General features: G+C 43.3%; 1 protein-coding gene across 2 annotated transcripts in view; it reads left to right on the top strand.

Annotated features, from left to right (window-relative positions):
* The first annotated feature begins 6,855 nt into the window (after positions 1-6,855).
* LOC124555291 (organic cation transporter protein) overlaps positions 6,856-13,969 on the top strand; it is a 656,605-nt gene continuing 649,491 nt past the window's right edge. For both annotated transcript variants that reach the window (XM_047129163.1, XM_047129164.1), the window contains exon 1: positions 6,856-6,964. In XM_047129163.1, coding sequence (XP_046985119.1) covers positions 6,922-6,964 — 43 coding nt within the window. In that variant the 5' untranslated portion in view covers positions 6,856-6,921. The remainder of the gene's footprint in view (positions 6,965-13,969) is intronic.

A 13,969-nucleotide genomic window follows, 5' to 3' on the forward strand; every position in this document is an offset into this window, starting at 1 on the left:
CATTCACTATTACTGTCCCAACAGGATGAAATATTACTTCTTAATCACAGCTACAGTCACTAAATATAATAATTTTTCATATTAACCACATACTGCTTAATGAGGTAAACTATGAGCAACTCCAACATGGGCGTACGTTGGAATCAACAATCTAGGCTTACGGATCTGGATTTTGCTGATGGTATCTTTCTTCTAGCAGGAACACCAGAATGTTTACAACTGGTGACTACCTAGGTGGATGGGATGGTGAGCTCTGTAGACGTAACAATAAATAGTTAAAAGCCAAACACAATGTGCATAAAAAGTGAAAACGTATGTAGTCAAAATCGGCTGTACTCTTCTATCATGGCCCCGATAACCATACACTCACGTGGGACCCGTAAAATGTCAAACATTTAGCTTTTGTGCAGATCTTACTTTCACAAACGATGCTCGAAGCGAATTTTGATCAGTTATAGCGACCACCTTTGTAATTACCAAGTGATGAGAAGAATTGGTCTACGCAGCCTGCACGAAAACGTTGCTGAGAGAAGACTGAAGCCGGCCGCGGTGGTCTCGCGGTTCTAGGCGCGCAGTCTGGAACCGTGCGACTGCTACGGTCGCAGGTTCGAATCCTGCCTCGGGCATGGATGTGTGTGATGTCCTTAGGTTAGTTAGGTTTAAGTAGTTCTAAGTTCTAGGGGACTAATGACCACAGCAGTTGAGTCCCACAGTGCTCAGAGCCATTTGAACCATTTAGAAGACTGAAACTTGCGGGTCATGTTTTGCACACGAAAGATGGAAGACTCGGTAAATCAGTCCTGCTGTGGGAAGATGGATACAGAAGTAGTGGAAGACCTCGTAACACCTGGAAACAAACTTTTGCAAAGAATCTTCAAAGTATGGACATAAACTGAGAGGAAGCTATAAACCTGGTAGCTGATCGAGTACGCTGGGGAAACTTGTTGCCCAATATGCTACATAGCATTTGAAGGACTAAGTTTAAGTGAGTCATCTTGCTCACACATGGAATACGGAAAAGGTATTAACCCTGGCAATGCCAACGAATTTACCAAAACGAGCATTGTCGGGGGAGAGTGGTAATTTGTGCCCACCATAAAAAATTAAAAAATATCTTTAGTGTTGTTGCAGTATACTAACAACATACTTTTGAAAGAGGTACTGATGTGTAATCACGGTACAGAACCTAAAAATATCTTTTACCACACTCTTAGCAACAACGTGTAGTACCAACTATGTGACCAACACAAAAAATATAAAAATGGAAATTTCGTTCATTGTTGTTAGCTTTTTCTCTCAACATACTTTCTGAAGAGATACTGATGTGTAGCTAAGGCCCTGAACCTGGAAATATTGAATACGACCTTCGGTGGGGAAGTGACATCCACTACTGAGACTTAAATTTTTGGGTTATGTTTAACTGGAAAATTTAAAACATATATGGAACTTGGTTGCAGAATTCTTTAAAAACAATAAATATTTTCTTTTAGTATTTAAAATATAAAGAAATAATCTAGAATACAATATTTTCAGAAGGTGGGCATAAATTACCTTTCCACTCCCTCCCCCCTTTTCGTACTGCGAGGGTTAAATATCCCTGTACGTGGGCTCCTTTTTACAGTTTCGTCTTTGTCTCAAAACAGACCGGCTATAGCGATATCTGCTGTTAGCAAAGCGGACATCTTGATGGCTGCAACACAATGAAATAACGCATGCGCACACGCCGAAAAAGCGGCATGCACCGACGCGCAGCCTTCTGTTGTGTATGAAGGAAACACAGGCGCGTGGCGACTATGCAAAGGTGCACAGGTGTAAATGCACCTTTGAAACAACTGAATTCAACCCTTTCCAATGGCGTCTTACGTGGAGAACGCGGCAAGTGCAAATGGCTCTGAGCACTACGCGACTTAACTTCTGAGGTCATCAGTCGCCTAGAACTTAGAACTACTTAAACCTAACTAACCTAAGGACATCACACACATCCATGCCCGAGGCAGGATTCGAACCTGCGACCGTAGCGGTCGCTCGGTTCCAGACTGTAGCGCCTAGAACCGCACGGCCACACCGGCCGGCGAACGCGGCAAGTGCCATAGCCCAGTTTCCCAGAAACTTCGCTCAGTGGAAGAGGATTCAGATTATCCATAGATACTCAAGCGTTTCTGAGAAAGCGACGGGCAAAGTTTTCTACTTAATTTACAGGTCTTTTGGCGAGTGCTACTCTGCGTCGAAACAGTGGCGCAGTCGTTAGCGTAGCGGGCTCTCAATTTTGAGCCCCATCTTCGAAACCCGATTATTCTTTTTAATTATTTTATTTCTTATTTCTTTCAATTTGTCTGCCAATGTCCGTTGAAGGTTACTACACAAACGTTTCCTTATCAAGTTAGGGGATATAAGGGTGTTATTTTAATTGTAAAATTACAACTTGGTTTCACACTAGGTGTCGTACATTTATTATACAGGGTGGTCCAAAGGTCGTGACCGGGCCAGATATCTCACGAAATAAGCGTCAAATGAAAAAACTACAAAGAACGAAACTCGTCTAGCTCGAAGGGGGAAACTAGATGGCGCTATGGTTGACCCGCTAGATGGCGCTGCCATAGGTCAAACGGATATCAACTGCATTTTTAAAAATAGGAACCTCCATTTTTATTACATATTCGTGTAGTACGTAAAGAAATATGAATGTTTTAGTTGGACCACTTTTTTCGCTTTGTGATAGATGGCGCTGTAGTAGTCACAAACATATGGCTCACAATTTTAGACGACAGTGGGTAAAGGTAGGTTTTTTAAATTGAAATACAGAACGTAGGTACGTTTGAACATTTTATTACGGTTGTTCCAGTGTGATACATGTACCTTTGTGAACTTATCATTTCTGAGAACACATGTATATGGCAATACGTGTAACGACATTCCTCTCAACAGCGAGTAGTTAGCCTTCCGTAATGTTCGCACATGCATTGACAATGCGCTCACGCATGGTGTCAGGCGTTGTCGGTGGATCACGACAGCAAATATCCTTCAGCTTTCCCCACAGAAAGAAATCCGGGGACATCAGATCCGGTGAACGTGCCGGCTATGGTATGACGCTCCGACGACCAATCCACCTGTCATGAAATAAGCTATTCAATACCACTTCAACCGCACGCGAGCTATGTGCCGGACATCCATCATGTTGGAAGTACATCGCCATTCTGTCATGCAGTGAAACATCTTGTAGTCACATCGGTAGAACATTACGTAGGAAATCAGCACACATTGCACCATTTAGATTGCCATCGATAAAAGTGGGGCCAATTAACCTTCCTCCCATAATGCCGCACCATGGATTAACCTGCCAAGGTCGCTTGTGTTCCACTTGTCGCAGCCATCATGGATTTTCCGTTGCTAAATAGTACATATTATGCCGGTTTACGTTACCGCTGTTAGTGTATGACGCTTCGTCGCTAAATAGAACGCGTGCAAAACATCTGTCATCGTCCTGTAATTCCCCTTGCGTCCAGTGGCAGAACTGTACACGACGTTCAAATTCGTCGCCATGTAATTCCTGGTGCATAGAAATACGGTACGGGTGCAATCGATGTTGATGTAGCATTCTCAACACCGACGTTTTTGAGATTCCCGATTCTCGCGCAATTTGTCTACTACTGATGTGCGGATTAGCCGCGACAGCAGCTAAAACTACTACTTGGGCATCATCATTTGTTGCAGGTCGTGGTTGACGATTCACATGTGGCTGAACACTTCCTGTTTCCTTAAATAACGTAACTATCCGGGGAACGGTCCGGACACTTGGAAGATGTCGTCCAGGATACCGAGCAGCATACATAGCACACGCCCGTTGGCCATTTGGATCACAATAGCCATACATCAACACGATATCGACCTTTTCCGCAATTGGTAAACGGTCCATTTTAACACGGGCAATGTATCACGAAGCAAATACCGTCCGCACTGGCGGATCGTTGCGTGATACCATGTACATATACATTTGTGCCTTTTACAGCGCCATCTATCACAAAGCCAAAAAAGTGGTCCAACTAAAACACTCATATTTATTTACGTACTACGCGAATACGTAATAAAAGTGGGGGTTCCTATTTTTAAAAAACACAGTTGATATCCGTTTGACGTATGGCAGCGCCATCTACGGGTCGACCATAGCGCCATCTGGTTTCCCCCTTTAAGCTAGGAGAGTTTCGTTCTTTGTAGTTTTTTCGTTTGATGCTTATTTCGTGAGATATTTGGCCCAGTCACTATCAATGGACCAGCCCCTATAATATATATGTGTGTATGATATTTGGAAGTTTTACAGTCTTTTTAAATTCTGATATTCTTATATTTCATTATTCTAACAATTATTCTGTTAATTGTTATAGTTTTTTCTTATGTTTGTTCTTCCGGAAGTTTGGTGCATTTCTTGGATGATACCAATCGTATAAACATACTAAACGTCGAAATTCCGAACGCCATGGTCACTGCACCAAGCCAGGTTTGGCACACTGACATTTCTTCGTACGAATCTCACTCGAGAAGACACGTCGTTACCATAGCTGAAGATTTCACGCGTTGGCAGTAATTGCGCAGCAAACTACGTATATAGACTACTGGCCATTAAAATTGCTTCACCACGAAGATGACGTGCTACAGACGCGAAATTTAACAGACAGGGAGAAGATGCTGTGATATGCAATTGATTAGCTTTTCAGAGCATTCACACAAGGTTGGCGCCGGTGGCGACACCTACAACGTGCTGACATGAGGAACGTTTCCAACCAATTTCTCATACACAAACAGCAGTTGACCGGCATGCCTGGTGAAACGTTGTCGTGATGCCTCGTGTAAGGAGGAGAAATGCGTACCATCACGTTTTCGACTTTGATAAAGGTCGGATTGTAGCATATCGCGATTGCGGTTTATCGTATCGCGACATTGCTGTTAGCAGAATATGGAATCGGTGTGTTCAGGAGGGTAATACGGAACGCCGTGCTGGATCCCAACGGCCTCGTATGACTAGCAGTGGAGATGACAGGCATCTTATCCACATGGCTGTAACGGATCGTGCAGCCACGTCTCGATCCCTGAGTCGACAGATAGGGACGTTTGCAAGACAACAACCATCTGCACGAACAGTTCGACGACGTTCGCAGCAGCATGGACTATAAGCTCGGAGACCATGGCTGCGGTTACTCTTGACGCTACATCACAGATAGGAGGGCCTGCGATGGTGTACTCAACGACGAACCTGAGTGCACGAATGGCAAAACGTCATTTTTTCGGATGAATCCAGGTTCTGTTTACAGCATCATGATGGTCGCATTCGTGTTTGGTGACATCGCAGTGAACACACATTGGAAGGGTGTATTCGTCATCGCCATACTGGCGTATCACCCGGCATGATGGTATGGGGTTCCATTGGTTACACGTCTCGGTCATCTCTTGTTCGCAATGACGGCACTCTGAACAGTGGACGTTACATTTCAGATGTGTTACGACCCGTGGCTCTACCCTTCATTCGATCCCTGCGAAACCCTACATTTCAGCAGGATAATGCACGACCGCACGTTGCAGGTCCTGTACGGGTCTTTCTGGATACAGAAAATGTTGGACTGCTGCCCTGGCCAGCACATTCTCCAGATCTCTCACCAATTGAAAACATCTGGTCAACGGTGGCCGAGCAACTGGCTCGTCACAATACGCCAGTCACTACTCTTGATGAACTGCGGTATCGTGTTGAAGCTGCATGGGCAGCTGTACCTGTACACGCCATCCAAGCTCTGTTTGGCTCAATGCCCAGGCGTCTCAAGGCCGTTATTACGGCCAGAGTTGTTTGTTCTGGGTACCGATTTGTCAGGATCTGTACACCCAAATTGCGTGAAAATGTAATCACATGTCAGTTCTAGTATAATATATTTGTCCAATGACTACTACCCGTTTATCATCTGCATTTCTTCTTGGTGTAGCAATTTTAATGCCCAGTAGTGTAGGATTACTTTATCGGAAACTGGCGCTTTCAACTGATTGTGAATCAAGATACCCTACAGGAATTTCTCCGTAACTAATTTCACATAACTTTTTAATTTATTTATTTATTCTTTTAAATTCATTCACCATAGATATAATCAGTAGAGGAATAAGGACAACGCTATTTCAATATACACTGGGAAACATTCGTGCAGGAATCTTTTATGGGCATCGGTAGATTAATGAAAAAAATAAAAGTAACTACCGGGGTTCGAATATGTAGCACGCAAGTGCGAAGCTGCGACGCTACCTACGGTGTCACCATTTCAGTTCAACAATTTGTTCGCTGAAAGGCACTAAAGTACCACGAAAACTTTGACTGTCGTGTTCTCAGAAAGAGTGGAGTATGTACGGTTAATCCGAAACACGTGTGGCGTTATTTTGACCCCTCTTCTACTGGGCGAAGTGTCCGGTAGATCGGGTTATAGCTGTCGCTGTGTGCTCCTCTTCAGTCATGTCGCGCAGCGCTTTTGTGTCTTTGCCGTTGCGCGACTAAAGACGCTGGAAAGGGTTGCATTCAGTTACGTAAAGGAGTGCCATTGAACAGGCAGACGGATACCACCGCTAGGCTCGTGCTGCCATTAACGCCGCACCTTCAGATGTCTGTGTCGCCCTACGCACTAGTACGTGTCTCTTAACACTACTTCGTCCAGCCTCCGTACGCAGGGTGCGAGATGGTGTACTGTGCATGCAGAGTGAGTAATAAAGACAACGCCGGGTGCGTACCGTCGGTAGCAAAGAGCGGCGGTTACTGACGGCAGAGTAGTGGCAAAGACGCCGTCGCGTGGAGGGGGCTGCGGCGCGCGTGCGCAGTGCGGAGTCGGCGGCTGGTCGTGGCTGGCTGCTCCGCGCCGTCGGCCGTCAGTTCGCCAGCAGCTCGCGGCGCAGAGCCTAGACATGGACGTCGACAATGACCTGGAGCAGCTCATGGCGCACCTGGGTGAGTCGCCACTTGTTGCTCGGGCCACCACAACCCTCCCTCACTCCTACTCTCACCTAGGCTGTCGCAGCTCACACACCAGTCCTCAGCACTCGCTTCCCCAGATATAATTTTTTTTCGTAAATCACCAAAAAGAAATTGGCCACGTTTTAGACAGTTTCTTAGGTCTGTGATGCCTTGCATGAAACAATTGCCTTAGTCATGCAACGCTCCACGCATTGTCCCGCGGAACGAGGCCACTTCATTATTGATTTTCTTTATGTAGGAAATCGAGCAGCGAGAGGAATGTGTACCTTTGGTACTGCTTTTTAATGGCACGTGACGAGCACCTACACTATTCACTACGAGTGCATCTGTAATGAAACACCACTTCGACGAACAGTGGCTCGTCTGTCTGCGTATCATTCAATCTCACCGTGATCTATCCCCAAAAGCGTCACAAGTACGACTAAATACATTGTTGACAGTCAGTGCCTGCAGGAAAAAATGGAAGTTCTTAGATTTCGCTCAAGAGTTATCATTAGTTGCTTCGCCCGTGGTAATCAGTGACGAACATCCACCTACAGTGTACTACACGCATTTATTTTGCTGTTGTTTTTTCGCCAAATAATAGTGTTTGAAAGTACCTATATGTTGAACCAGCATTATTTTGCGGTTAATCGAGTAAAATTTCCTCTGAGATTTATTTTTAATTCGGATAGTTCAGTATAGGAGGAGCGTTATATAAAACTGCGTCCGGTGAAAGAGCGAGTGCGGTATGAAACGAGAGCGAAGAAATGCTAGACAGACTGTAATAACACGCGCTGGCAGAAGCGGGCGGCGTCGCCGGGCCTGTGTCACGCTGTACAGCCTCCGCCTAGGCGCAAGCGAACGCGTCTAGCTGCAACGAAAATTCAACCTGCGTCCCACTGTTAGGCAGCACACGCCATTTCGTGCTACTGCTGTTATTCTGAAGAAAGATACCATTCCACCGAGCTCTATTTTCAAATTGTGCTTTATTCGGTGCTACTAGTTTCAAGTGCATTTAAAAACATAGCAAAACACAATAATGAAACGAAAGTTAGAGGATAAAAGCCATACAACTACAGTGGATGAAGTGTTTTCACAAAGTAATTACCTGTAACAGATGTGAATATACAGGTATGAAGAAGATGTACCCTCATCTGTTATAGGCATGACTACTACGTTCACAAAAACTAAAACAACCGTTTTTTTCATTTATGTACCGATGCCCATAAAAGATTCCTGCACGAATGTTTCCCAGTGTATAATGAAATTGCATTGACCTTATTCCTCCAATAATTATACATATGGTGAATGAATTTAAAAGAATAAATAAATAAACGGGAAAGTTATGTGAAATTAGTGCCGGAGAAATTCCTGTACTGTATTTTGATTCATAATCAGTTGAAAGCGCCAGTTTCCGGTAAAGTTGTAACTTTCTTTCCATTATGATGTGTTGTTCTGTTTTTAGATGCACTTTAAGATGAGTTGGCCGGCCGTTGTGGCCGAGCGGTTCTAGGCGCTTCAGTCTGGAACCACGCGACCGCTACGGTCGCAGGTTCGAATCCTGCCTCGGACATGGATGTGTGTGATGTCCTTAGGTTAGCTAGGTTTAAGTAGTTCTACGTTCTAGGGGGCTGATGACCTCAGATGTTCAGTCCCATAGTGCTCAGAGCCATTTGAACCATTTTTTTAAAATGGGTTGTGCCCGAAACTAATAGTGCTGAATAAAGTACAATAAAAAAAACCAGCCTGGTGGAATTATGTCTTTCTTCAGATTTATAGAGCCTGTGGGGCCAGCCCTCAAGAAAATGATAACTGCTCTTAGTACACAGAACGACGTAAGTCACGACTTCATACAGTTTTGAGTCGAACGTTGTTTTTGAATCCGCCGTCAAAAGTAAAACACATTGATCCTTTTCCCGCCAAAACTTAATGAGGTTCCTCTATTTGCTAGATGTATGGCTGCAGTTTGAGAGATTTTTCAATCAAGTAGGTCAAGTAAAGAACCGTGGCAGCTACAACCTAGACACGTTTCGACCACCTTAAATTTATAGATTCACATGGCACAGTGGTATGATATTTCTTAAAATCTCCGTCCACTTCTCCTGATTTAACGTTTACATAGTTTCCCTAAATAGATGAAGTCAAATGCTGGGATGGTCCCTTTGAAAAGGACATAGCGGATTTTCTTTCCCGTCCCTCAGTAATCCTGCCGTGTGCTCCGTCTCTAATCATCTCGTTGCCGGCTGGGTATTAAATTGTAGTCTCTCTTCTTTTCAAATTTATAGACGCGGAATGCAGTGTCGTGTGCATACTGCAAATTGGCTCAAAACCAACCGATAGATTTCACATAATTTATTAGATACTGCGGGATAAACGAAATATACATTTATTTGGATGTAGTAAGTGAAACACAACAAAACAAGAACTTGCGTCATTTGAAAAAAAAAAAGACTGTTCTATATTTTTGTCCAGTTGAAACGTTTCATATCTTAACGTTATCCATAAATATGTTCCAAGGAACATATTCCTAACTATAAAGTACTCCACTCATATCGTCTGGACTGCGGGATAACCTTTCCAGTCATGTTTGGAATAGCGTTTCTGGCTGCTGTAAACACTCCAGCTCTCCAGAAGAGCGCATAAGAGCGTTTTTGGGGAAGTTGTCTGGTCCCGGACGTTACAGTTACCTACCGGACACGAAACAGGCGGCCGCTGTCCATGGTACAGCGGCTGATGAAATCCTTACGCCAGACACTTTCACTTCTCTTCCACGGAAGCCGAGAAGTCGTAGCGCACTGATACTGCAGTTTATCACCTCTAGTTATTGAAACTAGCTTTCGCTTAACTGGAAAATGTTTCGCATACACGCGAAACGTCCGTTCTGGTACCTCGAAATTGGAATTTACCAACCTCCTATTACATCATACGATATGACGGGAAGAAGTTGAGATGGAAACGAGTTATGCGTTATGGAATTCAGTCAAAATATTCACTTTTCTGCCTTTTCATCTTATCGAAAACATATGTTAAAGTAATTACTTGTAGACCTTCAGTTATCTCCTCAACATTTGTTAAGTAGTAGCGCTTATTTTGTTAGAAAAGTATTCAAACGGCAACGACTAGGCAATCATCTTTCAAGCGTTGGTGAGCGAGTGCGTTTCTTACGTTGCCATCCCGGAAAGCATCCTGGTGCTTACGGTTTCCCTTTTCTTTCCGTCCACATTGCTGACGCTGCCACACAAGTTGAGCTTTCAAAGTTCATATTATCTCTCTCCGACTCTGGCCTCGGGATTCAGTGGCAAAAGTGTTTTTGGACGGGCTGATTTAATCTGTTCAATATTTGTTCGAATCTCCTAGCGAATGTACAATATAATGCCCTCGGGGAAGCATATTATCTCTAACAGACTCCAGCGTACGTTATTTAGAACTCTGATGATTCCAATTTTAGTAACATATTTCTAGAAAAAATTGGGACAATTCTAAGGAAAGTCGTGAAATAGGACGGTATGATAGCTGTTCTACTTATCAATATGCCAAAAGATGTACATTATATGCATAATAATGAGATTTTTCTTCTGAGTTCATTTTCGTAAATGAGCATTCTCTCTAGGTTTCAGTATAATTGTTATAGATCCATCAGATCCTACCAGAGGCTACCAGTCTGGAATATGTTTTCCAACTAACATCTTTCCTCCAGATTCTATCATATGTAGAAACTTTTAAGATAGTAATTGTTTCATCTAAACTTCGTTATGAGATGAAAATCTGAAGCTGTGAAGGCACCCATATCACCACCTCTTTCTAAAGCATAGATGAGAAACAGTCTGGAGATACGTAGCACGACTCAGTAGCATGGTAGTAGCAGGGTGAAAATCTGGCCTGCCACGTTTGATTTGGAGTATGTACTGTAGATTGTGTGAAAGCCTCAACCTCAACTGTGTAATAATAATATTACATACGGAAGGCACAACCTTGCGTAGATAAAATACAGTGCCACACACACATCGCATACCTCTGAAACCAAACAAATCAATATTAGAACGTGAAGGTTAGAAGGAGAGGGAGAGAGAGAGAGAGAGAGAGAGAGAGAGAGAGAGAGCGTTTCATTGAACATCTAGGCCACAAGAGAATGTCGGCAGTTCTGTGTTTGAACTCAGTCCTCCTTTACGAGATATATGGAGAACCTAATTAGCACACAACGACGCACTGAGAGTCGGTTTCAATTCCACGGCGTTATAGCGCAGGCCTTTTGCGTGTAGGCGGTAGCAGCCATACTAATTTAGACTGTGGGAACTGAAGGTACACGTAGCAGTTTGAATGACGGAAAGAGCAGACCAAAAATTTCCTTTCGCCTCTAGATTTGAGTATGGAATTGTTATGAAGACACAAATGTTACCACACTTACAGACATTACATCGAAAACACGATTGTGGCATCTAGAGAGAATATCTTCTCATAAGACCATTTGATATTGTGCTACGTGGTGCTGCAGACTGCATAAAATATTTTACCATGCACATTGAATGGCCCTTGCATAATTTTCACAACCCGTTTTATGGTAAATTTTTTTTTCGATGCTTAACATCGCAAAAACTAACTTATAGGTAGGCCGTAATTGTTACTACAATTGCAGGTAATTTCTTTTTCATTTCATCGCTAGTGCTAACTTCCCATTCAGGCATTTTCTCTGGAAATATTAAACTCATTCAGTCAATGTTCTTGAAAATACGTGATATTTCCTAAGCTTGCGAGTGTGAAGCGACTCTTACGTCAGTCGTTAGTATTTGCACAAGAAATGTACACCGACGTCTGATGCTGGGTTTAAATGCCACGCTGATGATAAGAAAATAAATGGTTCATTTGAAGAAATTTTGGATTCTCGCCATATCATAAACTCACATACGAATCGCCAAAACATGCTGGGGGCAAAAAACCTGTACCGAAATGTTCTGACATCCTTAGATTCAGCAATGAAATCAGATCATTAGAAGTTTCTAAGCAAATTTTCGCAAGATATATGGCGTCTCTTTTCTGTGACCATAGTCGAAAATCATTTGACGTGCCGTCTCTGTTGGCCTTACAGGTAACGGAAGGTCAGACAAAAAGAAAGGAATAAAAGGAAGGGAAAAGATGTTAGTGTTACCAAAGAAGCAGCTATGTTGTTAGTATCACAGAGTTCGTGACAGATGTACGAGAGGATATGAGTATCGGTAAGTAGCCAGCCAAATGAACATGATCAAAACCGCAACTACACAAGCTTCTTCAGACCTCTCTAGTTAGCCTTATTTCTACTAGAACTACTTCACGATGAGTTTACCATGCTCGGAAGCCGATGCTGCGCTTTACAGTGACTGTCAGCCACCGCTGTGAGTTTGCATCAAGATACAGAACATCGTGTGTCAGGAAGATGTTCTTACATGAATCCCGATTCAGTGCAACGACCGATTCTGGACACCAGTTGTTATGGAGATAACGAGTAACAAGTACGATTTACAGATTATATTAGAATGTAATGACTACTGCGGACATGTGCTAATGGTCCGAGCAGGTATCATAGCCAACGTATAGGATGGAACGTTTTCAGGTTTCCATGCGCAGACCTGGGCAACCGAACCAGTCGTACTACTGAGCTGCTGAAAGCAGCGGTCCCATACATTATCGCTGTGCTGTCTCCAAGCACACTGTGAGCTATTGCTGTGTCGTACATCTACTCATAGCGAGCCCAACTCTTTGTACTCGCTAATAACATTCGCGGGACATAGAAGATAAAAAAGAAAATGATTTTCTTAAACACTGAATTTCACAAATTATGTTTCTGTTAGCGGATACTGGGGTAATGAACCGATAACTAAGAAAAAACATTATCAACACACATTTCTAACTCATTAACACTGCATAATATCGCACCAGCAAAACTGAGAACATACTTGTAAATAGAAGCCGACACCAGGCACTGCAGACGTGAGAGCTGTTTTTCTTTCGTCAGATTTACGGGAGCGAAACAGCAGTGTTTGGATAATGTCTACGTGGAGACAAAGGTGGATGATCACCTGTGACCAGAAGAAATGCGCAGGTCCATTACGATTTCAGTCTCTGGAAACTAAACGAACAGGACCACAAGAATAGTAAACTGCTATAACACTGCCTTTATGTAGAACTGGCTGATAGAATGGTCCAGAAAACAGTTTAGTTACGAAATTTCGATTTGATCTCTTCCAAAGAATAAACGAAACGTTGTGCACAGTTTCATATCGACTGCAACACATCATCTTGCTAAGCAAAGCCGGCCGCTGTGGCCGAGCGGTTCTAGGTGCTTCAGTCCGGAACCACGCTGCTGCTACTGTCGCAGGTTCGAATCCTGCCTCGGGCATGGATGTGTCTGATGTCCTTATGTTAGTTAGGTTTAAGTAGTTCTAAGTCTAGCGGACTGATGACCTCAGATGTTAAGTGTTTAGAGCCATTTGAGCCATTTTGTTAAACAAAAAGTGGAAGAGGTAAATGAATATTTTACCTACAAAGTACATAACTGCCAACTCGGTAAAGCAGTGGACAGTTATCTTCATAGTTATTTCTACAAATCGAGACAGCAGACGTTTAGGAAATGACCAGATTGATGTATAGAACTTCCAGCTGTATTTTTAAGAATTACAACTGGAGTGCATCAAGTTACGAAACATAACACCGTCTGTGTGTGATTCTGCGCCACCATCTGTCACTAGCGACTATCACGCCAATGACCCACATTCGTGAGACCATGAGCAAATGCACAAAATAAACACAGCTATTGTTAACATAATTTTTTTCTCCAATTTTTATCGACATTCTCTCTGATCTGAGGATAACGCGGATCATTTGTGTTCTGCGGTAACGATCTGTGGATGGGGGAGCACGGCCAGTGAGAAGTTCCATGCGCCGCAAACAGCGAAATCGCTACGAATGGTGATATAGATTTTATGAGATAAAAGATGGGATCGACTGTGGCCTTGCACCTCGATA

The sequence above is a fragment of the Schistocerca americana genome, chromosome X, assembly GCF_021461395.2.
Source record: "Schistocerca americana isolate TAMUIC-IGC-003095 chromosome X, iqSchAmer2.1, whole genome shotgun sequence".
In the NCBI taxonomy this organism is placed as follows: Eukaryota; Metazoa; Arthropoda; class Insecta; order Orthoptera; family Acrididae; genus Schistocerca; species Schistocerca americana.